This window comes from Sphaeramia orbicularis, chromosome 18, assembly GCF_902148855.1.
Source record: "Sphaeramia orbicularis chromosome 18, fSphaOr1.1, whole genome shotgun sequence".
Taxonomy (NCBI): domain Eukaryota; kingdom Metazoa; phylum Chordata; class Actinopteri; order Kurtiformes; family Apogonidae; genus Sphaeramia; species Sphaeramia orbicularis.
This window is the reverse complement of record NC_043974.1, coordinates 47,070,723-47,098,132: the sequence shown is the minus strand read 5'-3', so window position 1 is coordinate 47,098,132 and position 27,410 is coordinate 47,070,723. Positions and strand designations below refer to the sequence as shown.

At 40.0% G+C, this 27,410-nt stretch overlaps 2 protein-coding genes across 8 annotated transcripts in view; one reads left to right on the top strand and one right to left on the bottom strand.

Moving 5' to 3' along the window:
• LOC115438577 (myelin-oligodendrocyte glycoprotein-like) overlaps positions 1-22,484 on the top strand; it is a 149,761-nt gene extending 127,277 nt beyond the window's left edge. For 2 of the 7 annotated variants that reach the window (XM_030162272.1, XM_030162275.1), the window contains exons 2-3: positions 21,150-21,512; positions 21,598-22,484. In XM_030162272.1, coding sequence (XP_030018132.1) covers positions 21,150-21,512; positions 21,598-21,827 — 593 coding nt within the window. In that variant the 3' untranslated portion in view covers positions 21,828-22,484. Of the gene's footprint in view, positions 1-16,419; positions 16,487-19,252; positions 19,385-21,149; positions 21,513-21,597 lie in introns of those variants that run through there. The other 5 variants (XM_030162276.1, XM_030162279.1, XM_030162278.1 and 2 more) reach the window with 4 other exon arrangements.
• Positions 12,206-14,712, bottom strand: LOC115438572 (high affinity immunoglobulin gamma Fc receptor I-like). The gene is made up of 5 exons (XM_030162264.1): positions 14,637-14,712; positions 13,871-13,903; positions 13,508-13,765; positions 13,158-13,400; positions 12,206-13,066 (listed from the first exon to the last, which is right to left on the bottom strand). The coding sequence occupies exons 1-5, from the start codon at positions 14,656-14,658 to the stop codon at positions 12,795-12,797; spliced, it is 828 nt and encodes a 275-aa protein (XP_030018124.1). The 5' UTR covers positions 14,659-14,712; the 3' UTR covers positions 12,206-12,794.
• Positions 22,485-27,410: the final 4,926 nt, after the last annotated feature.

Sequence of the window (27,410 nt, the reverse complement as noted above, 5' to 3'; positions counted from 1 at the left end):
CTGGTGTGGGACGTTACCTGGTCAGCCCTCAGAGGGGGGGGGACACAAGACAACCAAACCAAACCAAAAAGTGGGTGATGACACAGACATGGTGAGGTGGAGTTTAATCCCATTCACAGCTTCAGTTTCAGGAACAGAAGTGGTTAAAATGAACGTTCTTCCAAAGTTACTGTATTTATTCCAAACTCTTCCAGTACAGATAACAGATAAAGAATGTACAGAGTGGGATACATTCATCTGAAGATACATTTGGTGGGGGAAAAGACCCAGAATAAGATTTAGAACTTTACAGTTGGCCAGAGTGAAAGGAGGACTAGCCCCGCCCTGTCTCAGAAGCTACTATCAGACTGCACAAGGAAAAACTATGGAACCTGTGTAATCCAGCCTACAGAGCAAGACGGAAGGATACTGAGTGTTTTATGTCAAATACTGTTCCAATACAAGCCATCATAAATGATAAAAGACTGAAGGAACAGCTCAAACAGGATTTAAATCCATGGATGGGTTTATCCTTTAATATATGGTTTGAAATTCTAACAAAAAATAACCGAACAGAGCAAAGTAGGATACTGCGATGGATTCAGATGATGATAATTCAGATTTTACAGCCAACACAGTGGATGGTAGGTTTCATAGATGGGACCGAGGACCAACAATATTTTTTTATTTTATTTTTTATTATTTTACCTTTATTTAACCAGGAAAACCTCATTAAGATTAAGAATCTCTTTTTCAACAGTGTCCTGGCCCAGACGGGCAGCAGTACATTAAATAGTTACAGACAGACTTCCATACATAAAACAAATACATACAAAGCACACAGACAGTCAAACCTTCCAAAGTCAACTCAAAAAGTGCTCATGAAATGTAAACAAAAGTGCGTCAGGTAAAACATCTGCAACCAGATGTCTCCCTCTCTAAATCACACAACATCCTCTTAAAAGTGTCCAACCAAACCAGATCCTTCAGTTTCAGGTCTGTTTGTAGTTCATTCCAGGTGAATGGGGCCGCAAACCTGAAGGCCTTTTTCCTGTTCAGTTCTAACTTTGGGAACAGACAACAAGAAAAGATCCTGAGAACGCAGATTATAAGAGTCTGTGGTTCTCCGACTGATGTAGGTCTGAAGGTAGGATGGGAGCACACCTAAAATAGTCTTGTAAATTAAAATACACCAGTGACTCAGTCTGCGAGCCGACAAAGAAGACCATCCTACACCATCATAAAGCAGACAATGATGGGTGACAGATTTAAAACTGCTGATGAACCTCAGAGCTCCATGATCCACACTGTCCAGTGACTAAACTATGGGTGGAGGCATGCATGTACAAGACATCAGCATGGTCCAACACAGACAGAAATGTAGCGGAAACCAGTCTGCTTCTGGATTAGAAAGACAGACATGATTTAATTCGAAAGAAGAAGCCAAGTTTCAGTTTTAGTTTTAGTTTTCTAACAAGCTGCTGAATGTGCGCAGAGAAAGAAAGGGAGCTGTCAATTAAAATGCCTAAATATTTAAGGCATTTTGGGAGCTCTTTAAAAAGAATGTTATTATAAGTTTTAAGGATCTAAAAAATCAATATGGTTTAAACAACCAGGATTTATACGGATATTTTCAGATGAGATATCAGGGATAATTAAATTATTCATTTTAGCAGATGAATCAGACTCAGGCAAGAAATTAATATCAAAACTGTATAAAGAAGTGGAAAGTTTAAAAGGAAACAATACAGTATATATAAAAGAAAAGTGGGAAAAAGAGGTGGGAAGAACGTTATCGGAGGACGAATGGGAGTACATTAATGAGCAACAATGGAAAACAACATACTTCCTATCATGGAGGGAATATGGTCGGCAGAATATTATGAGGTATTTTATTACCAGCGCAGAAATCTCAGGATACAAGATGTTGGAGACTATGTGGTGAAAGTAAAGCCAGTCATTTTCATATATTTTGGGACTGCCCTTATATTGTGGCTTTTTGGCAGGATTTGAAGAAACACATGGAGAACAGTCCAGTTTCCATTCCCATTTGAATCTGTGTACTTGGGAAAAGAGAACCAGAGCAGAACACATTCACAGAATAAATATTTATTCAGAATATTGTCAGGAGCAGGAAAAAAGCCATCACTAGGAAGTGACCAAAAAAGGATACACCAAAAATGGAGGAGTGGACAGAGGTTAGAGATGACATCTGTACTGGATTTAGACAAATTCACAAAGTATTGGAAAAACTGGGTTGATTTTATGAAACTATTAAGAGCTGATTTCACTGGATAAGAGTAATAAGAGTAATAAGAGTAATAAAAGTAATAAGAGTAATAAGAGTAATAAGAGTAATAAAAGTAATAAGAGTAATAAGAGTAATAAGAGTAAGAGTAATAACTGATTACATCTGTGATTAAAACTGATAGTTGTAATCCATAATCATTCACTTTAATGTGTCTATGTTTCTCTTTGGTGCTTGATGATACATTTCATGCATAAAACTGAGAAAGATGATGATGATCAGATCTCATGAAATAGAATCAGATGAAGAATGTCACAACTTTACCTTTTCTGTGTAGGTTTTTTTTTTTTTTTTTGTTTCCCTGGTTCGTCTGATCAAGTGTCAGAGGAATAAAAGAGACGACTTAGAAGGAGAGTCCAGCCCAACGATGCTGAGAGAGAGAGAGAGAGAGAGAGAGAGAGAGAGACAGAGTGTTGCAGATGCAGTGGTCAGCAGCAGAACCTACATGAAGACTGCAGATCATCTGATTCATTCATTCTGAGGACAGATAAGATACACACACTCTTCACCAACTGGGTTAGTAGAAACTGAGGATGGAGTAACTGAGTGGACACACACACACACACACACATATACACACACCTACACACACACACACACACACACACTGGGAATCCCCTTTCATATCTGAACTCACCACAGCCTTGAGTTGAACAGCTCGACGTCTATGGACTCTTTTTTTTTTTTAATGGTGCCTTATTTTGGTAATAAATGTAAATGTTAATTGTTTGTTGTGTGCTGACATGAAAGTGTCACCTGTTCATCATCCAACACCTGTTCCTTTTTGTGAGTAACTTCCTGCTGCAGCTCTTATCAGACCCAGAGTGATGTGTGTGTTTAACCTAAAAGTCAGAACCAGAGGTGTCACACATATGTATGACAGAACCTGGTGGAACCGTCATCCATCCCATGTGGACCCATGTGGACCCATGTGGACTCATATGGACCCATGTGGACCCATATGGACCCATGTGGACCCATGTGGACCCATGTGGACCCATATGGACCCATATAGACCCTGACTTTTATCTTCATGGTCTACGCTCCATTTCATTCAACCCTAGCCTCTTCCATTCCTGTCGGTCACATGTTCAGCTCTTCATCTAAAGCAGAGGTCTCAAACTCATGTTCTTTCAGGTTCCACATTCAGCCTGATTTGTTCTCCAGTGGGCCGCACCAGTAAAATAATAACATAATAACCTATAAATAATGACAACTCCAAATGTTTGTCTTTGCTTTAGTGCAAAAAACCCCCATTAAATTATGAAAATACTTACTTTTATGAACCATCCAAACAAAAAAAATATGAATAACCTAAAAAAGCTGAAATTTCTTGAGGAAAAATAAGTGCAATTTTAACAATATTATGCTTCAATTTATCATTTATACATGTACGTTATGGATCGAATCTACAAAGATATGAAACACTGAGTAACAGGCAGAAAATTGTTAAAATTGTGCTTAATTTTCAGGTTCATTTTTGTTCAGGTTTTTCACATTTTATTGTTACAGGATAGTTTGTAAATGTTAATATTTTCATAATTTCATGTTATTTTTGCACTAAAACAAAGACAAAAATTTGAAGTTGTCATTATTTATAGGTGTAGTGTCATATTTTTTTCACATCAAACCAAGAAGAAAATACAGTCATTATTTTTTGTAGGTGATGTTATTATTTGACTGTAGATCCTATTGGTCTGTATGTGGAACCTGAACTAAAATGAGTTCCACAGCCTTGACTGTGGAATTTTCGCACTTTGCAAATCCATCCCAGGGGCCGCATTGGAACCTTTGGCGGGCCGCATTTGGCCCCCGGGCCGCATGTTTGAGACCCCTGATCTAAAGCCTCCTATTGGCCAACACTGATGGGAATTCCAGCTCTTTTTAGAAAGCCGTCTCTTTCAGCTGCCGAGTGACTCTTCAGATTTTTGGGTGCTTAAATTAATTTATTACCAATAATAATATAAAGTTATGCACAATATGAATTACTAATGTAAAAAAACATGTACTGTGTCAAATGTTTATTATATAAATACACCTTTATTTATACACTCTACAAAGTGATAAAAAATAAATTAGAAAGTGCAAAAAGAAACGCTTAACTATTTACAAATGACCTTTGCTAACTTTAAACTATTTTAAACTTGGAGCTTTTTACTACTAAACAAATGTAAAGAGAAACAACACAGAAGTTTACAGAATCACAACAGAATATGACATAAAATGTGTAAAACAAACAGAAGAAAACTCCTCCTCAGATAACAGTTTTCTGCTTCAGAAAAACCAAGAGTCTGAGCTCTGAGGGGTCCATCCTGTGTCTGTTCTCTGTAATTATCTGATCTGTTTTAGGTCAGATTCTCTGTGAGGGCTGAAGTTTCTACAGTTCTCAGTCTCAGTTCCATCACATGTGTCAGACCTGGGTCAACTGAAGCCTTGGTCTGGGTCTGGGTCTGGGTCTGGGTCTGGGTCTGCACTTCTGTGGAAAAGCGGCTCCTCAGGTAGGATCTGACTTCCAGAACTGAATGTGCTGGAGGACTCCTTCTGCTAGTGTCTCCACCTGCTGGTTCTTCAGAGAAGCTCCACACAGCAGATGCTTGTTTCTCCTCTCCTCCCTCTGGCAGTGCAGTTAACTGGATGGATCTGTCTGCTGCACTTCTTCTGTGAAGAGCTTCATCTGCTGCTCTGTCGTCCTTAAAGGTCCAGAACGGTGGTTTGTGACAGAACAGTGTTGGGTTCAGTTCTGTGGAACTTTCTGTCCATGGATGCACACAGCAGCCTCTGACTGTCCTTCTGCCTGTCGTTCCTCTGGTCTGGCTGTTCAGCTGTCACTGTCTGCACACCTTTGGACAGGATGAACATTTTACAGGAAGTAACAGCTGAAAAAGTGGAAATAAGTGTTAAAATTAGGGATGCAAATTATCAATTAATCCATTAATCATTAGTTGGTTGCCCTTATCGATTGATTAACAATTAATTGATAAGTGGTAATTTTCCTGAGAACCTGAATTTCTTTTTCAATATGGTCTATAAGAATAAAAGCTAAATATTGTTTCTATACTTCATGATAAAAACATGTCATATTCCTTAATGACTGATTTATTGAACCATTGGATAGTTAAAATTATGCTTTGTTTATTTAGCAGTAGATATTATTACTCCTGGTCATGTCTAATCTGCTTTTCATACTAATAATGCAACAACAACAAATAATAATAATAATAATAATACTAATAATACTACTACTACTAATAATAATAATAATAATAATACTAATAATAATAATAATAATAATAATAATAATAATAATAATAATAATAATACTAATACTAATACTAATAATAATAATAATAATAATAATACTAATACTACTACTACTACTACTACTACTACTAATAATAATAATAATAATAATAATAATAATAATACTGCTAATAATAATAATAATAAAAATACTAATAATACTACTACTACTACTACTAATAATAATAATAATAATAATACTAATAATAGTAATAATAATACTAATAATACTGCTAATAATAATAATAATAAAAATACTAATAATACTAATAATAATACTAATAATAATAATAATAATAATAATAATAATAATACTAATAATAATAATAATAATAATAATAATAATAATAATACTAATACTAATACTAATAATACTACTACTACTACTACTACTACTACTACTACTACTACTACTACTACTAATAATAATAATAATAATAATAATAATAATAATACTAATAATAATAATAATACTAATAATAATAATAATAATACTAATACTAATAATAATAATAATAATAATAATAATAATAATAATACTAATAATAATAATACTAATAATAATAATAATAATAATAATAATAATACTAGTAATACTAATAATAATACTAATAATAATAATAATAATAATACTAATAATAATACTAATAATAATAATAATAATACTAGTAATAATAATAATAATAATACTAATAATAATAATACTAATACTAATAATAATAATACTAATACTAATACTAATAATAATAATAATAATAATAATAATAATAATAATACTAATAATACTAATCCTAACTGTGTAAACCTTTGTACTCTACACCTGTGTACACTCATCTCCACAGTGAGCTGCTCAAACAGCTCCAGAACAGTGCATGCCTCCTGCAGTAGCTCCCATTCCTCTTCCTCAGAGGATCAACCGATGCATTCACTCCATCCAGGGTGGAGGTGACTGCATCCATGGACTCCAGAATGTGTTTCATCAGATGAAAGGTGGAGTTCCTTCTTGTGCCACAGTCTGTTGGATCTTCAGCTCAGACATGTCCATCTGTGGTTGGTTCATTTGAGCTGGTGTGGAAAAACTGCACTGTCACCTTCACTTTGTCCACAGTGGGCTTCAACACCACAGTATGTCTTCTAAACATGTGTGTGTGTGTGTGTGTGTGTGTGTGTGTGTGTGTGTGTGTCCATGTCAGGGTTTTTATTCCTTTCTGTCTGCTGTGTTGTTGTCCTCACTCCACTCTTCTTCTACTTCGTGCAGCTCCTCTGCTCAGTCCTCAGAAGTGCGTCTGTCACTGAACTCAAACAGAAGACAGGACACCATTTTGTCATGTTCAGCACTGACATGGAACAGACCAGCAGGACGTGGTGGTTCAGGACAAACTGCTGTGGTTTTATTCACCCTCTGCTGCAGTGAAGCCTGTTCTGTCATGAAGGCCTGGGAGGACTGTTGGGGGGGGGGGGTGTTTCCTACTTTGAATAGCCTACGTTGGATTGAGTGCATGAAGAAACCTTCTGAATCCTTTATCATCCACAGCTGAAAACAGGTGGACACCACATGCACTCATCTCATCCAGGTCTTCATCAGCTGGGTTCTGTCTGCTGGGTCCCAGACTTGTGCACAGATGGGCTCGTACAGCTGTGGGTTGTACCTTTAGGTGGTTGTGCTGGTGGAGTGGACGGTGCTGTAGATACTGCAGTAGACCCACTGACACCTTCATTAATGTCACCTTCAGCTGCTTGTGCTTTTTCTTCCAGTGTCTCAGACGGATGAACAGTGGTCATGTGTCTGTGCAGCTGCTTTATGGAACCAGCTCCAGATCAGACTTTAGGCTTGTGGAACATACTTATTATAGTCCTTTTAAATCCTGATAAATTGGGAGGTAGTGCCCCCTTATGGTGGTGCAGGATATTTGCAAACTAAGTTCATTGATTTGATTAATAACATTATTGTAATTATTCTTGATGGTTCTTCTAACTTCAGTTGTCACCTGGTATTGTTTTGGTCGTAGTCCTGTGTTTTCTTTGGTCCTCCACCCTCTTCTTCGTTGGTTTTTGTCTGGTCTTCTTCATGTACTTTCAGGGGTACCCCAGTATAAAGGCGGGTTCCTCCCCTTCCTCTTCCCTTTTTGAATGTCCTGTCATGGGAAGAAGTCAGTCATCTGTTTTCATCCATTGTCATCGTGTATTATTAAGTGATTTTATGTTTTTTTGGCATTTAATTTTATTTATATTGTCTGTGTTGGGTTTGAGTGGATTGTGTGTCGACACTGATTGATCGTGCATGTGTTTGACGGGTGAATGGAGTACGTGTGTGAAAGTATGCAGACCGTTTGTTTTTTTTTTTTTTTCATTATAGTTTGGGGCTGGAGCGTAGTCAGGACTGATTATGTTTTCATTTGCATTTTGTCTGAACCAGAATAAACACAGTGCAAAGTGCTGTTTCCTCCTCCAGTCAGAACGTTGTGTCCTGCAGATCCAGTTTGTATCGCACCTCTGAGAAACACAACACAGAGAAAATACCACCGGTCATGTACACACTCTACACTCTGCCTCAGTGTGGTCAGTGTCATTGAAATGTGTCACAGTTTGTTGTGTTTCCTGTTGTCACTCATTTTCTCTACTTTTTTTTACCTTTCCAGTCCGTTTGTGTTGTGGTCCTGCTCGCTCTCACTCTCTTTTCTCTCTCTCTTCTGTTTGTGTGCTTGCTGTATGTGTAACTCCGCCCCTCTCGCCTCAACTTTGTGTAACTCCACCCCTCTCCCCTCTACTTTGTAACTCCGCCCCTCTCCCCTCTACTGTGTGTAACTCCGCCCCTCTCCCCCTCTACTGTGTAACTCCGCCCCTCTCCCCTCTACTGTGTGTAACTCCACCCCTCTCCCCTCCACTGTGTGTAACTCCGCCCCTCTCCCCCTCTACTGTGTAACTCCGCCCCTCTCCCCCTCTACTGTGTAACTCCACCCCTCTCCCCTCTACTGTGTAACTCCGCCCCTCTCCCCTCTACTGTGTAACTCCACCCCTCTCCCCTCTACTGTGTGTAACTCCTCCCCTCTCCCCTCCACTGTGTGTAACTCCGCCCCTCTCCCCCTCTACTGTGTAACTCCGCCCCTCTCCCCCTCTACTGTGTAACTCCGCCCCTCTCCCCTCTACTTTGTAACTCTGCCCCTCTCCCCTCTACTGTGTGTAACTCCGCCCCTCTCCCCCTCTACTGTGTAACTCCGCCCCTCTCCCCTCTACTATGTAACTCCGCCCCTCTCCCCTCTACTGTGTGTAACTCCTCCCCTCTCCCCTCTACTGTGTAACTCCTCCCCTCTCCCCTCTACTGTGTGTAACTCCTCCCCTCTCCCCTCTACTGTGTGTAACTCCGCCCCTCTCCCCTCTACTGTGTAACTCCGCCCCTCTCCCCTCTACTGTGTAACTCCGCCCCTCTCCCCTCTACTGTGTAACTCCACCCTTCTCCCCTCTACTGTGTAACTCCGCCCCTCTCCCCTCTACTGTGTGTAACTCCTCCCCTCTCCCCTCTACTGTGTAACTCCTCCCCTCTCTTCTACAAAGTACAAGGTATCCTTTATTGTCATTTGACAGTACAAAGTACATCAAACGAAATTGAGTTCTTTGATTAGGGACATCGGGCCGCTGCTCCAACAGAGCGCTACCACAAAAACCCTTCCTTCGAAAAAAAATTGCAGTAAAGTACAGAAGAAGATAATGCAAAGCACAAATGTAAGACATGATACAATGTTCATACAGTACACGTGGACACATGCTGGAATTTTTTCATGGATTTGAAGGGAATTGGGGGACAGCGTGAACATTAAGGCCGACAGCAGACGTGAAGGGGGGGATGCATGACCTGTGTAATAACTCCGCCCCTCTCTCATCTGCTGTGTGTAACTCCGCCCCTCTCCCCTCTGCTGTGTAACTCCACCCCTCTCTCCTAAAATGTGGCTTGAGGGGAAAAAAAAGAGTGAGAGAAGAGAGAGAGGCTAAAACCCAGCGTCTCCTGGCGTTCAGTCAGTTCTCAGAGGTGTTTTGTTCCTGGCGGACCTGTCCCTGTCCTGTCCAGTGGAGTCCACAGCCGTATGTTGGAGCTCCCAGGTCTCAGAGCAGCTGGAGGCTGTTTTTTTTTTTTAGTTTTCCTATGAACGACAGAACAGTTGTCACTAAGGCTCACACTCATACCAGTGGTGCTACATCTGTCAGCTGGATCATCTGTCCAGTCAGCATCACCACAGACCACCACACCAAACCCCTTCCTGTCGTTTGTCCTCAAACTCAGCTCTTAGATGAACATCAGCACATGCTTCAGTGTTCTCCTGTGTTCCTCTGTTGGTTCACAGTCTGGACGTGGAGCTGGTGTTAAATATACTGGACTACAGACTGTCCATGTGAACTGCATCTTCTGTCTGTAACAGCTGGAGATCACATGGAGTTTCCCTGCGTTTACACTTCTGCACATTAAACCTCGAATGTCCTTTGAACATACGCTTCCTGTGACGTCTACTCACATCCATCAGACTGAGTGAAGTCCACACCAGGAAAATGCTTCAGTCTACATAGACCAGGGTTCTCAAACTCCTGTTCTGTCAGGTTCCACATTCACTCTGATTTGATCTGCAGTGGACCAGTCAAATAAGAACAGAAGAACCTAGAAATAATGACAACTACAAATATTTGTCTTTGTTTTAGTGCAAAAAAACCCCCATTAAATTATGAAAATACTTACTTTTATAAACTATCCCCCCAAAAAAGTGAATAACCTGAAAAAAACTGAAATTGAAATAAAAACTTGTAAAGAAAATTTAGTGCAGTTTTCTCAGTCTTCTTCCTCCACTTCTCATTAGTCCATGTGCATTCTGGATCAGATCTCCAAAGACACTAAACACTGAGGAACAGGAAGAAAAGAGTTCAAACTGGACTGAATTTAATACAGACATTTCAGGTTGGACACATTTTATTGGTACAGGAGAGTTTGGAAATGGAAAGATTTCCATAATTTAATGTGATATTTACACTAAAACAGAAAAAAAATTGCAGTTGTCATCATTTACAGACATAATGTCATATTATTTTTCCCATCAAACCCAGTAGTAAATCTGCAGTCATTCTTCTGTGTGGGTTCTTCTGCTGTTATTATTGGACTGTAGATCAGATTGGTCTGGATGTGGAACCCACACTAACATGAGTTCCACAGCCTGGACTGTGGAATTTAGACACTTTGGAAATTCATCCCAGGGGTCGGACTGGAACCTTTTTTTTGGGGGGGGGGGGCATTTGGCCCCCGGGACGCATGTTTGACAGCCCTGTACTTAGATGTTTCATGTTAAATTTTTCTGAAAGCATCTCTTTTCCATCCTTCTTTTCTTTGTCGTTGCTGGCTGCAGTTCTCAGATCCTCCTCCCACATCATCTGCATCACCTTCTCATGTTTGGTCTCCTTGGCGTAGACACCTGGATCCACTGGGTTTTGTGTCGGACCCTTTTCAGTCGGACAGTGGTGTACAGTCCTGTTCCAGTTTGTTCTGCAGTGCTGACACACCACACCTCCCTTCTTCAGAACCTTCATAATCAAAGGGTGTGTGTAAATACACTGTTTTTTCATCTGTTTGGTGCAGTAACATGTTCTCCTGTGCAGATGTTTGTAGTACTACTCTTACACTTGTCAGAGTGGCTGATAGGACAAAGTTTCACCATAATAATAATCAGAATAGTTTCCATCTCCTGACTGAAACCCTGTGGTACAAACTTGCTCTGTCACTAATGAACAGTGATATGAACCCCGTCACTATCGGTGTTGGTTACAAATTCACGAGCACTGCGCAGCATCCGGTTCTGGCTCTGGTTCCAGTTCCAGTTCTGGTTCCAGTTCTGGCTCTGGTTCCAGTTCCGGCTCTGGCTCTGGCTCACAGATCCATGCGTACCTCATTCAGTCTCCTCCAACAGCGACCAATCAACACCTTCACTGAAATATTCACAAAAAAAGCAACAAAATGAACAAAAAGGGCCAAAGTGATCAATAAAAAAAGTAAAATAAAATGAATAATAAACCAACAAAACAATAAGAAACATGAACAAAATAAAACACATACTGAACAAAACTGAAGAAAAATGACAAGAGACAAAATGAATAAATGAATGAATTTATTTTTGGTTAGTACATTAATCATTGCAGTTAGTACAATAAGTATAATAAAGGTAAAAATAAAAAAGAATAGGTTAGAAGCAAAAGCTTATTTTTGTTTTATTTATTTTAAAATGGAGAAAAATAAACAAAATAAGCAACAAAATGAACAAAAACAGCCAAAATGATCAATGAAAAAACCTAAAATGAATAATACAGCAACAAAATAATAAGAAACATGAACAAAATAAGACACATACTGAAGAAAATTGAAGAAAAAATAATAAGAGACAAAATGAATAAATGAATGAATCTAGTTTGTACATTAATCTGCACTTAGTACAATGAGTATAATAAACGTAAAAATAAAAAAGAATAGGTTAGAAGAAAAGCTTATTTTTGTTTTATTCATTTTAAAATGTAGAAAAATAAGCAACTAAATGAACAAAAATGAATCAAATTTTTACAGAATTATAAACAAAATGGAAAAAATATGCAACAAAAAAATCAACTAAAATTGTGTTTAAAAACAGAAGGGAATAATTAACCAGCATTTGAATTATGTCCCAGTAGTTTTAGTTTTGGTTCTTTGTTTCTAAATCTGAATCAGCTGCTTTTTGGCATATGTTTAACTCCATAAGACTGTTCCACAGATGAAACTCAGTAAAAACAGTAAAAAAACAAAAAACCAAAAGTATTTTTACAGTGAGTCAGTTTCACTCACTGCTCTGTGTTTTACCCTCATTCCACAGGGGGCGGGGCTTGAACTGAGCATGCTCAGATGTGTATGGAAAGAACCAGTTCTATTGTACCAACATGGTTGGAAGCTGAACTACTGAACAGACGTTGAATTGATGTGAATGTTGACATCAGTCCTCCACTCAGCAGGTGTCAGGGCTTAAAGGCTCAGACACACACAGGTCTTTCATGAGTGGATGATGCTTTTCTGACTCAAACTCTGACATCATGTGTGGAACCTGAATGAACTCGTCTGATTGGTCGTGTTCCAAAGTGGGCGTCCACGGGTAGAGGACGCTGTCTGACTGTGGACAAGAACCAGCAGACCGGGTCAAAGCGCAAACGCCTTCCATCAGAACTGATGCTCTGTGGTCACGCCGCCGATGACGTCATCGTAGTCGTCATCCAATCTCGTCTCAGCCTGGGTGGGCGGGGCTGTTTTCTTTGTTCCTGCGCGTCTCTGTCGATACAAAGATACCATGAGCAGAGTGGAGACAAAGTATGGAGACGACACCACCAGGAAGCAGAGCGGTCTGAACACAACATGGAGGGACGCTGAGGCAGGGGGCGGGGCTGAGGGGGTGGGAGGAGCTAGAGCAGGAGGAGGCGTGGCGGTGGGTTTTCCTGGAATAAACAAAAATAAGTGAAAGTGATGAATGAGCTGATGTGGACTGAAAGACACTGTAGATCTAGAAGCAGACAGGTGACCTCTGACCTGAGACGGACATCCAGCTGGGCGGAGACTGTCCAACTCCTGTGATGTCACACCTGTAGACGCCTTGATGAGCCAGTGACACCTGGGGGATGGTCATGTGACCCGCGGGCCCAACGCCGACGAAGACTCCATCTTTATAGAAGTCAGCTGAGCGGTTGGAGGGAGGGTGTGTCTGACAGTGCAGAGACACTTCCTGTCCCTCCATCACAGGGAGGACAGGACTGTGCAGGACCAGCGGTCCACCTGGACACAGACACACAGGTTCATGCAGGTGTGAAGCAGGCCCTGACTTCAGTCTGCATGTGTTTCCTCTGGGCTTCAGCAGCTCCAACACCACAGTCTGTTCTTACCTGTCACACTGAGGCTGATGCTGGTCCTGGTCTGTCCCTCTGAGGACTCACACCAGTACACACCACTGTCCCAGGAGAAGAGCGTACGGATCCTACATGAGGACCCATTCCCTCTGCCCCATTCTGTTCCACACTGAGTCCTGGTCTCTGTGCTGGTGTTCCTCCTCAGAGTCCATCCAGGTCCTTCGTCCTCACAGCTCAGAGACACTGACTGTCCTTTAAAGAACTGGGACCAGTTTGGACTCACCTTCAGAGACGCTGTGGAGACAAAAACAGCTGATCACTGACACAGAGGGTCAGTTATTACATCTGAAGAACAGGTTTAATGCTGAGTTGTAGACCGGACCGGACCGGGTTCCTCACCTGTGGTCGTGCAGCTCAGCAGTGACATCAGAGCTGAAGAGAAAAGACAGTGAGGTGGGTTTGAAGTGGAGATGGAAGGACCAGGACCCAGACCCGGACCAGGACCCAGACCTGGACCAGGACCCTCCATGTCCTGTCTGACTGAACCCCTCCCACTAAACCTGTCCAACAGTGCACCTTCACACCAGTCCCAGCTGTAGGACACTTCCTGCTCTGAGTCCACACACACACACACACACACATACACACACAACCACAAACTTCTAGTGTTTAAACGTTTTCTTTGTTCATATATTTATATATATATATATATATATATATATATATATATATATATATATATATATATATATATATATATATATATATTTATAGTTTTGTTTAAATTTTCATAATTCAAACTAGAAAAGCACTCAGACAGCACAGACCTCTTACAAAGGCAGATCTGCCCCCCCCCATCACCACTAAAATGTAATCATTTGTCATTTGTTCCTTCTGTCAGTATCAACATTTACTCAAACTTTCATGAAAATCTATCCATAACTTTTTGAGTTATCTTGCTAACAAACCAACAAACAAACCAACAAACAGACAAACTCTGGTTAAAACAGAACCTCGTTGGTGGAGGGAATAAACTCTTCAGTCATCTCTAATCAGAATCTGATTGGATCGGTTTTAAACCTTCTCTGTTTTCCTCTGGTTTCTAATGGCTGTTGTTCTTCTACAGATGTGAGTGTCCTCCAGTCCAACCTCAGATCGTACTCACAGAACACAGATGTCGGAGCCATCGTCCCTCAGCGTCGAATCAAACCTGGACTCACTGTGACTGGTTTAAGACACACTTCCTGTTCTCACTTCAAAACCACAGCTCTGACATTTGGACTAAATACAAAATAAGACCCCCCTCCCCCCACAATGTAGACCACACCCCAATGTAGACCACACACCCCAGTTCAGACCACACCCCCTTCATGTCTGCATGTGCATCCAGGGTTTGGACCACGGGAGTACCCCAGGGCTCTGCTGTGGCTCCACTGCTGGTTCCTGTGTGTGTAGTTGATGTGCCATCAGTCTGTGTAGATGATGTTCAGTCCAGATGTTTGCAGAGGACACTCGTCCACACTCATGGGACAGACACTAAACTAGTGTGTGGACAGTTCTGGGCTGCAGTGGACACAGTGTCCAAACGGCTGAATCAACCCGTGGAACTGTGAAAGGAGACACAACACAGACCATGGACTAGACCACCAAACAAGAACAGATGGGTGACAGGAACCCAACTGTCAAAGGACCAAATCTGGACAAAGGAAGAGAAGGGACGTATGTGGGCGTTCCACTAGATCCAGACTCCGCTTCAAAAAGGCCCAAAACAGAAGAACCGCATCGGACCAGAACTGGACTAATGTCAGATGGACCAGGACCTCAGTCCCACTAGAAGGACCTGAAGGGTTTGGACTCATGTGTGTCAGGACCGTGGACACTTGGACTCAACTCCACTTCACTGGTGCAGCTCAGTATCCCACGGTGGTGGAGGTGGTCAGTGGGAGGAGCTAAACATCACACCTGCCTCGGCGCTGGCGCTCCTTTCAACACCGTATCCTGTCATGCGTCAGTTTGTTGCAGCTATGAGGGGTTGTCATCACAGTTACCATGACAACCAGGCTGGTGTAACCACAGTGACCACAGCAGTGGAACAGACTCAGACATGTAAGTAAATGTTATTTATAAAGCACTTTTCACCAACAGAGTCACAAAGGGCTTACAGTGTGAAGTACAAATAAACAGTACAAATAAAGTACAATTAAAATACATTTATTAAAATATACTAAATACACAAAGTGCAGTCAGTTAGTTGCAGGCCTGAGTCAGGTGGTAAATTCCAAAGGCTGTTTGAACAGGAGTCATCAGGGACTTTGTGGACTGGTCTGAGCAAAACCACCTGTGATTAAACACCAGTAAACTAAATGAAATAGTGAGTGACCCCCTGAGCAGCCCAGTAGCCCCCTAGCGGTGGACTTCCAGGTCTCAGATCCCTGGGTGGACAAACATAGAAGACCACCAGACAAACCTGTGGGTGTGGACGTCCTGAACATCAGAGGAACCTGTGGGTGGATGTCTCAGTGTTTGTTCATGATCAGCTGGTGTCTGTGAGGACGTCGTTCATCAGTCCACGTCTGAGGACATGAACGTCCTGATGTCCCCGTTGGGGTAGGACCGTCCTCAGAGGAAACGCAGACTCTGATCCACATCAGATCCATTATCATGAACCTGGGGTCTGCTGGGTTTGATGTATCCCATAATAAACAGTCCTATGTGACCAAGTACACATGGTAACCACGGTGACAATGTCAACCTGACCTCTGCCTCGGCTGATTTGTTTATTCCAGTGTGTTTGTGTCTTCCTCTTCAGTCAAACCTGTCCCTGATCTCCACAAAGGTTCCACTTATGTCTTGGTTGCCATAGTTACCTGTGTACCTGCATACGACCAGCTGATTTGTTTAACAAATGATACACCTTTATCAGGTAGGTTTCAAACTGCCAAACAACAGTCAACAGTCAACAACTCCTGAGGATGGAAGAGCTGAACCCAGGTTTGGACCAGGTTTGGACTAAAGGTTTGGACTTGGACACTTTGATTTGACTCATTTAACTCTGATCAGTGTTATTTCAGTGTTATTTTCGCTGGACTCTGATTGGATGCCTCGTTTTACATATTTCACTGTCGACCAAAACTTGGACCAAACCCAGAATATTTGTTCAAAAATTTTGTTTTTCATGGGAAGGAATGCTTCTGGGACCAAAAAAGTGTTTGTTGGAGGTGCTCTGTGGAAAAAGGGATTCATAAAGTAGATATGAAACTGGAAGAACAATCCAAGGCACTGTCTGTAAACATTCAAATGCCTTTACTCACATGGCCTGGTCATATCTAGACCAACAAACACTTGGACATGTTTGGCCTTCCAGCCTTCATCAGGAAGTCCAACAGGAGCCTGGACAGCTGTAGGTTCTGTACAGTAGGATCGACCAATAGGAACCTGCCAACTGGGCATGAAGAGAAAGGCCAGCAGAGGGGGTCCACATGTAAACAGCCTACAGAGGAGGTCCACATGTAAACGGCCTGCAGAGGGGGTCCACATGTAAACGGCCTACAGAGGGGGTCCACATGTAAACGGCCTACAGAGGGGGTCCACATGTAAACGGCCTGCAGAGGAGGTCCACATGTAAACAGCCTACAGAGGGGGTCCACAAATGGACATGATAAATAACAGTGTAAAATTTACATATAAATAAATCCATATAAATTTTACACTGTTATTTATCATGTCCATTTGTGGACCCCCTCTGTAGGCCGTTTACATGTGGACCTCCTCTGCAGGCCGTTTACATGTGGACCCCCTCTGCAGGCCGTTTACATGTGGACCCCCTCTGTAGGCCGTTTACATGTGGACCTCCTCTGCTGGCCTTTCTCTTCATGCCCAGTTGGCAGGTTCCTATTGGTCGATCCTACTGTACAGATCCTACAGCTGTCCAGGCTCCTGTTGGACTTCCTGATGAAGGCTGGAAGGCCAAACATGTCCAAGTGTTTTTTGGTCTAGATATGACCAGGCCATGTGAGTAAAGGCATTTGAATGTTTACAGACAGTGCCTTGGATTGTTCTTCCAGTTTCATATCTACAGGATATTTGTTCTTTATCCAAATCAGAATTCCAGGCTTTTTCCAGACCTTGACTTGATGGACTTTTAGACTTTAGTCTGACTTTTTTGCTTGTGATTGTACCTGTCATCAGGTTTTTTCGATGCTTTCCTCGTGTATCTATTATCTTACAGATGATGTGCCTTTGAACAGACTCTAGAATTCAACTAGGACAAAAACTTTTTACCATACTTTATCAAAACTTTCACCCAAAACTCCAGACTTTTCAAGGTCGGGACAACAGCGTTTCAGAATTCCAGACTTTGTCGACCTGCAGACCCACCTGTAAACTGGGTTTGTTGAGGTTCAGTCATTTGGGTTTTAGATGTTTTTCAGATTCTAGTTTAATCTGTGTTTGTGAAACTGGTGATCTGATCAAATTTGGGACATTTTTGGTCGTTTTTGTCAAAGCTCTGGTGATAGGTGCTTTCCATCATGGATCAGATAGTGAGCTTTTTGCGTGACCCTTATTATGTCGTTATGATGCAAACCATGGGATGCAGAATGGAAAAATGCACAAGTTGGCTTTGGTTTGAAGTCAATACGATGATTTTAACAGAAGTTATGGCAAAATATCAGTTTGTTGGAAATATAAAATATCCATTTTGTCCTTTATCTGAGCTGTGTTTGGGCCTTATATTAGAAAAAAACTAATCAGGCTGATCAGAGAATATGGACAATCAACAGGACAAGGTTTGGTATCACTGCTGGAAATGTGACCGATCAGAGCACAGACAGACAAACCGAATATGCATGTCCTGAAAATCCTTCAACCACTTTGTCGTGTCAGATCTTCAGGGCCACAGGTGGGAGATGTCTTTGGTCCCTTTTGGAATTCTTCCACACTATATTTCAGAAACTTATGTCTTTATAGCTCTGTCTAGGTTGTGAAGCTCCGTTGAGTAAATACACACAGAGTCAAGACAAAAGTCGGAGATCGAGCAGAATTCGATCTGCATGAAGTGTTTATTCTTACAAAAAATAAACACTGAGTTAAAATCTGCAGAAACAATTAACTTTTCACCTTGGGAGACCCTTTTTTTATTGTCAAAAGTAGGTTTGGTTTAGCTACAAACCATACCCATTTTTTATCCTATTTTGAATATTAATCTAGTCACGTCAGAAACCCCACTTTTTCAGCTTGTCTCCGATAGGGTAAGGTCTTTTTGGTGTCTGCCAGGATTGGTCAAAACATACATATGCAACTAATTCCCTTTATTAGTTTGCCATATATTAATTAATATGTAACTTTTCCCCAGAATATGTCAATTATTTCCCAGAATGTTCCAAAATTTCCACTCGTACTTTTTTAAACCACGTTTTCCAAAACTTTCCATGAGCTCACATGTTCTTTCTGCCCATTCGGTTTTGTAACTTTCCATAATTTCACGTGTTCTTTCGATGGCTACACGTGTTTGTTCTTTTGTGGGTCTCCCAGGAAAAACTACTACTCTGGTACAATCTACACATTACACTTAGAATTACTTCTGTCCTGCAAATGAATACAGGTGAAATACTTACGATTAAAATACTGATTTTTTGACACTTCAACTTCTCATTTATGTCAAAGAACATGTCGGTGTTTAGACGGAGCACCAATTCCAAACACATCCACTGATGTGACTCCACCCACTGGGCCAACTGAACATTCAATCATGAAACTCCACCTTTGTAGGTGGATACAACGTTTCAAGGAGATCATGTGTTTCCACCTCATGACGCACAAATAAGAAAGCACGCTTAAGAAACAGTCGACTCCTCATGGCTCCGTTTGTAACTGCGTCATGGCTGGTTGTCGTGTTCATGTCGGTCGTCTCTGGTCAGTACCTTTGGTTTGTTCACTGCTGTTGAACTCTTTAATCGTTATATTTTGTGTTTGCTGTGATCTGTTGTGAATGTTGGCGCTCCAGTTAAACCACTTTTAGACAAACCTCTGTCGTGTGTTTCAGTCGTATGTGACATATTTCCACCCTCTGGAAGAATGCGACAAAGCTGTGGATTGTTGTAACTCGACATTCCATATTTATTTCAATAACCCGAACCCTTCAACGACTTTGAAAACCAGAACATGGCGCCGTTGCCACGTCAACCACCGTCTGTAACCTGATCCATTCTCCACGAAAACGGGAATTAGTTCCAACAAAATGGCGTCATTTTGCAGTTTGTCCTTGACGCACATTTGGGTGGAACTTTCTTGTCTCAGAGAACTGTGATGTGATTGGTCAGAATTTTGAAGGGGGTGTGGTTATAAATGAAGTGTCCTGACGACAACGAGCTTTGTTCTAGTTCTTTCCACCGTTGTTCTCCTGGAGTTCGTAGCTTTAGCATCTGACTGTCGCCATCTTGGAACCACATATAGAACAAAGGAAGTGGGTGGAGGTTGAAACTGAGTGGAAATTTACAACTGGAACACCAGTGACGATGGGACGTTGTGTAAAACGTAAATAAAAACAGAATATTCAGATTTTAAATCCTATTTAACTGTTTTTTTTTAAATTTAATCATTGTTAACTCTATTTAATTTGATATAACTCTTATTTGATCCTATTTAACTCTATTTAATCCTGTTTAACTCTATTTAACATTTAACTCTATTTAATTCTATTTAACTATCTAAGTCTATTTAATCATATTTAACTCTATTTAACCCTATTTAACTCTATTTAATCATATTTAACTCTACTTAATGCTATTTAACTCTATTTAATCATATTTAACTCTGTTTAACTCTATTTAATCATATTTAACTCTGTTTAACCCTATTTAACTATATTTAATCATATTTAACTCTATTTAACCCTATTTAACTCTATTTAATCATATTTAACTCTGTTTAACTCTATTTAATCATATTTAACTGTATTTAACTATTTAACTATATTTAATCATATTTAACTCTATTTAACATTTAACTCTATTTAATCCTATTTAACTATTTAACTCTATTTAACCCTATTTAAATCTATTTGATCATATTTAACTGTATTTAACTATTTAACTATATTTAATCATATTTAACTCTATTTAACATTTAACTCTATTTAATCCTATTTAACTCTATTTAATCATATTTAACTCTATTTAATCCTATTTAACTATTTAACTCTATTTAACCCGATTTCAATCTATTTGATCCTATTTAACTCTGTTTAACATTTAACTCTATTTAATCCTATTTAACTATTTAACTCTATTTAACCTTATTTAAATCTATTTGATCCTATTTAACTCTGTTTAACTATTTAACTATATTTAATCCTATTTAACTCTTTTTAATCACATTTAACTGTATTTAACTTTTTAACTCTATGTAATCCTATTTAACTCTATTTAATCCTATATAACTCTTTTTTAACTCTTTAACTCTATTTAATCCTGATAAAGTTGGTTGCTTTTTGTAAATATTCCCTCATTTTGAATTGATCAGATTCTTTCAGATTCTTTCAGGTCTGGACTTTAACTCCACAGTGAAGGTCATGAATCCTTCAGATGGAATGAGGCCTTTAAATGAGCAGTGGTCCTGCCTGGTTCACTGACCCTGACCTTTGACCCTGACCTCTGACCTCTGTGTTTTCCTCCCTCAGGTGTTTGGTCCATCTCAGCTCATGTTGGAGATGACGTCACACTGACATGTAAAACTTCAGGTGGTCTGAACCTTGAAGATGCTGCTGTAAATTGGACCAGACCAGACCTGGGTCAGTACGTCTTCTTCTACAGAGATGGTAGACCTGATCCAGAGGAGCAGCACCCATCCTATCAGGGGCGGGTGGATCTGGTCCACAGTCAGCTGACGGATGGAGACCTGTCAGTGGTTCTGAAGAACGTGAGGGCAAACGACTCTGGAACGTTTGAGTGTTATCTGATCCCGATGTTGGAGAACCAAACAGAGGGATCCAGGTCTGAGCCTAAACTCCTCAGCACCATCGTTCTGAAGGTCTCAGATCCAGGTGAGTTCAGTGTTTCCTCTGAGTCTGATCAAACATCAGCTGATACTGTGACCTCTGACCTCTGATCAAACACCTGGATGTTCTGCAGGTTCCTCTGGGAACAGGAAGGAGACAGGAGACGATGGAGGACATGAGGACAGCGGTAACCTCGGACTCACTGTTGGTCTGTCGGTCATTGGGTTCACCGGGTTCATCGTGGCAGTTCTTCTGGTGTCCAGAAGACGAGGAGTCAGCTGTCGTGGTCCTTCTGTTTTCAGCAGAGACCTGGAGGACCGATGTTCCACTGTGTCTGAGACAGTGGAGTCCATGGTCTAAATGCCTTTTGTTTTTAACACATTCATTTATCATTTTTTTGGCTCAGATTTCAGTTCCATTGAACATTTCAGTATTTCATTTCAGAGGCAGTAAACATGTCCCATTCTCCATTCGGTTTTAAAGTATTGAACCATTTGAAGCTCATAGTGTTTAGTGTGTTCATGTCTGACCTCTCCAACTGATTTGAATCTTTACTCAGTTTAAAAAAAGCAGGAGGTCGGTTTTAGGTCAGATGTGTTTGTATTAGTGTTGGAGCTGATCAGGTTGAGAATGCAGAAATACTACATGTTTGGATCTGTCTGCATTTGGAACACTTCATTCATAACAGTGTTGTTCTATTCATGAACCTGGAACAAAGCAGAACCCACTGCAGAGTCCACTGTGATCAGATGAAAACACAGACTTCAACATAAACTCCTCAAACGAGCGTCCGATCAACACACAGGAAGTAAACGGACTGAAACGAAAACATGAACCACAGACACAGAACCACCAGGAAAAAAAACCAAAACAAATGTAGAACCATGATTTGTCAAAGCCACTCCCATTTCAACATGAGTTTAATTCAACATTTCAACCACAGGAGTGTCTGTGTTTACTCCAGACTGTTCTCTGATTGGACGATGAGTTTGTCTGTCAACCAGCTGAATAATAAAGTATTTCATCCCACCTGGTCTCAGAGCAGTGATTGAACATCCCATAATATTACACATGAATGGAACCTTAGTTAGTAACCTTAGAACCTTAGAACCATAGAACCTGAGTTCAGGTTCAGTGGATGATGTGGTGAAACGAACTGAAACACAGAACCTGAACCCAGAAAGGACCGGAGAACATGTGGAACCATTAACACAAAGTTCTACTGAAGGAAGGTTCTACTGAAGGAAGGAAGGTTCTACTGTAAGAAGGTTCTACTGTAGGAAGGAAGGTTCTACTGTAAGAAGGTTCTACTGTAGGAAGGAAGGTTCTACTGTAGGAACGAAGGTTCTGCTGTAGGAAGGACGGTTCTACTGTAAGAAGGTTCTACTGAAGGAAGGAAGGTTCTACTGTGGGAAGGAAGGTTCTACTGAAGGAAGGAAGGTTCTACTGTAAGAAGGTTCTACTGTAGGAAGGAAGGTTCTAATGTAGGAAGGTTCTACTGTAGGAAGGACGGTTCTAATGTAGGAAGGTTCTACTGTAGGAAGGTTCTACTGTAGGAACGAAGGTTCTAATGTAGGAAGGTTCTAATGTAGGAAGGTTCTACTGTAAGAAGGAAGGTTCTACTGTGGGAAGGAAGGTTCTACTGTAGGAAGGAAGGTTCTTCTGTAGGATGGAAGGTTCTACTGTAAGAAGGTTCTACTGTAGGAACGAAGGTTCTAATGTAGGAAGGTTCTAATGTAGGAAGGTTCTACTGTAAGAAGGAAGGTTCTACTGTGGGAAGGAAGGTTCTACTGTGGGAAGGAAGGTTCTACTGTAGGAAGGAAGGTTCTTCTGTAGGATGGAAAGTTCTACTGTAAGAAGCTTCTACTGTAGGAAGGTTCTACTGTAGGAAGGAAGGTTCTTCTGTAGGATGGAAGGTTCTACTGTAGGAAGGTTTTACTAGGTTGTGGGTTCTCGTCCCTCCACAGCAGTAGGTGGACTGGGATGTACCCGCGTCAAAACTCACAGTAACCCTTTCAGAGTCTCATAAACAACTGACAGACCTAAGCTAACAGCTAAGCTAACAGAGCTAACATAACAGCTAAGCTAACAGCTAAACTAACACAGCTAAGCTAACAGCTAAGCTAACAGCTAAGCTAACAGAGCTCTATTGTGTTTTCATTAGACCCAGTGTTTTTTTGTTTCACCGTTAAAATACTGGAACTCAACTGTCTGTGAAAGTGAGTAGTCCAAAGCACAGATAGGACCACAGAAATACTGGATTACAAACAACATTACAATTACACAGCTACAGGTTTAACATCACACATACTCCCTCAAATACAGAGGCCCAGAGGGGCAACAGCCCCGAAAAATATCCACTATAAGAAAAAAAAGAACAGCCCCGAAAAATATCCACTATAAGAAAAAAATAAAGAACAGCCCCGAAAAATATCCACTATAAGAAAAAAATAAAGAACAGCCCAGAAAAATATCCACTATAAGAAAAAAATAAAGAACAGCCCAGAAAAATATCCACTATAAGAAAAAAAAGAACAGCCCAGAAAAATATCCACTATAAGAAAAAAAAGAACAGCCCCGAAAAATATCCACTATAAGAAAAAAATAAAGAACAGCCCAGAAAAATATCCACTATAAGAAAAAAAAGAACAGCCCCGAAAAATATCCACTATAAGAAAAAAATAAAGAACAGCCCAGAAAAATATCCACTATAAGAAAAAAAAGAACAGCCCCGAAAAATATCCACTATAAGAAAAAAATAAAGAACAGCCCAGAAAAATATCCACTATAAGAAAAAAAAGAACAGCCCCGAAAAATATCCACTATAAGAAAAAAATAAAGAACAGCCCAGAAAAATATCCACTATAAGAAAAAAAAAAAACAGCCCAAAATATTATCCACTATAAGAAAAAAATAAAAGACAGCCCAAAAAATTATCCACTTTAAGAAAAAAAAACAGCCCAAAATATTATCCACTATAAGAAAAAAATAAAAAACAGCCCAAAATATTATCCAGTATAAGAAAAAAAAATTAAGAACAGTCCAAAACATTATCCACTATAAGAAAAAAAAGAGAACAGCTCCAAAAAATTATCCACTATAAGAAAAAAAAAAAAAAAAAAAAAAAAAGAACAGCCCCAAAAATTATCCACTATAAGAATAAAAAGAGAGGACCCAAAAATTATCCATTGTTCTCTTTTTTTTTTCTTATAGTGGATAATTTTTGGGGCTGTTCTCTTTTTTTGTTTTTTTTTCTTAGAGTGGATAATTTTTGGGGCTGTTCTCTTGTTTTTTTTTCTTATAGTGGATAATTTTTTGGGGCTTTTCTCTTTTTTTGTTTTTTTTTTCTTAGAGTGGATAATTTTTGGGGCTGTTCTCTTTTTTTCTTACAGTAGATAATTTTTGGGGCTGTTCTCTTGTTTTTTTTTTTCTTACAATGGATAATTTTTGGGGCTGTTCTCTTTTTTTTCTTATAGTGGATAATTTTTGGGGCTGTTCTCTTTTTTTTCTTATAGTGGATAATTTTTGGGGCTCTTCTCTTTTTTTTCTTACAGTGGATAATTTTTGGGGCTGTTCTCTTTTTTCTTACAGTGGATAATTTTTGGGGCTGTTCTCTTTTTTCTTATAGTGGATAATTTTTGGGGCTGTTCTCTTTTTTCTTACAGTGGATCATTTTGGGGCTCTTGCACCTCTGGGCCACCGTACTCCAACACTGTTTTGTCTGGATTTTCTGACGGTGGAGTAAATGTGTCCCTTTTGTCCTTCTCGTCCTGAAACTCCACACTTCTTCTTTCTGTGTGAACACTCTTCTTCTGACTTCTGGTCTAAAGTTGAAAAATATATCACATCTAAAAGTAATGAAAAAATAACTAGAACATCTGACAATGTAATCACATATTTTGAACATGACATCCGTACTTTAGAATTTGTTGTAAAGTTGATCATTTTATTTGGAAAATTTCACATACACAAAAATACATATATGAAAAAAAAAAACACCCAAATTTTATGGAATTTCAAAAATATATTAAACCTTTAGAATTTATCTTTAGTAAAAAAAGCTCTAGCGCCCTGACAATTTAGAAAGAATTCTCTAAAACAGACTGAACTCTGATGTATTTATTTTTGTTAAATATGTTTTTTATACTATTTGTCTATTCTGCTTTGTGTCTTTAAATCGATGCATTTTTTTTATTTGTTCCAATGCTTTTTCTGTTTGACATCTTGATGTTTGTTCAAAATTGTATATGTCATGTATATCTGAATATTTACAATAGAAAAAAAAAACAAAAACAAAACAAAAAAAACAAGCATTTCAGTTCTACTGTAGGAAGGTTCTACTGGGTTATGGGTTCTCGTCCCTCCACAGCAGTAGGTGGACTGGGATGTACCCGGGTCAAAACTCACACCAACCCTTTCAGAGTCTCATAAACAACTGTCAGAGCTAAGCTAACAGAGCTAAGCTAACAGCTAAGCTAACAGAGATAAGCTGACAGAGATAAGCTAACAGAGATAAGCTTACAGCTAAGCTAACAGAGATAAGCTAACAGCTGAGCTAACAGAGTTAAGCTAATAGAGCTAAGCTAACATAGCTAAGCTAACAGCCAAGCTAACAGAGCTATGTTTTGTTTTCATTAGACCCAGTGTTTTTTGTTTCATTGTTAAAATAAACATCTGGGTTTAATTAAAGCTGATGATTCTATTAAACAGATGGAAACCATGACCTTTGACCTTTATTCAGTCACTGACCCAGTCTGTGGTCCTGGACTGACCCAGTCTGTGGTCCTGGACTGACCCCTGCTGGTCTCAGTCTGAACATCTTTATTCATTTGATCGATCACTCAGTCAGTTTTTATTGATCGAACAGCTGATCATGAACCTGATCTGATGACACTGAAGACCAGGAACACAGCGAACTGGATTAAACCCATGGACTCTGAGCCCAGGTGGACCACATGTAGACCAGATGTAGACCAGTTGGACCAGATGTAGACCAGTTGGACCAGTTGTAGACCAGTTGGACCAGTTGGACCAGTTGGACCAGTGGTCTGGACTAGGTGCAGGTCTTCTTCAGGGTTGAATAGACCACCTCTGGTTCTCTGGGATTTTCTGCTCAAACACAAAAATCCACTTTAAACAAACTGACCCCAAACCAACAGATGTGAGTCAAAGATGGAAAAAAACTGGCATCAAATAAAGAAGGAGTGTCCATGAACTGGTGAGAAAGGACCGGACTGGACCGGACCAGACTGAACTGGACCGGACCAGACTGAACTGGACTGGACTGGACCAGACCAGACCAGACTGAACTGAACCAGACTGAACTGGACCAGACCAGACTGAACTGGAGTGGACCAGACCGGACCAAACTGGACCGGACCATGGGGTCGGTAGGTGGCGCAGGCTATGTTACAGGTGGAGCCAAGCAGCCAATCAGATGCCTCAGAACTCAGGCCACACCCCCAAATATTGTGTGTTTCCATGACATCACACATTGGTTTGAATTGGACGAGTTTGTTCCATGAGTTTATTTATGGAACGCTGATCAGACTGCACGGATTCAACATGTGACATAAACATCATGTGACATAAACATCATGTGATGTAAACATGTGACGTAAACATCATGTGACGTAAACATTATGTGACGTAAACATGTGACGTAAACATGTGACGTAAACATTATGTGACGTAAACATGTGACGTAAACATGTGACGTAAACATTATGTGACGTAAACATGTGACGTAAACATTATGTGACGTAAACATGTGACATAAACATCATGTGACATAAACATCATGTGACGTAAACATGTGACGTAAACATTATGTGACGTAAACATGTGACATAAACATCATGTGACGTAAACATGTGACGTAAACATGTGACGTAAACATTATGTGACGTAAACATGTGACATAAACATTATGTGATGTAAACA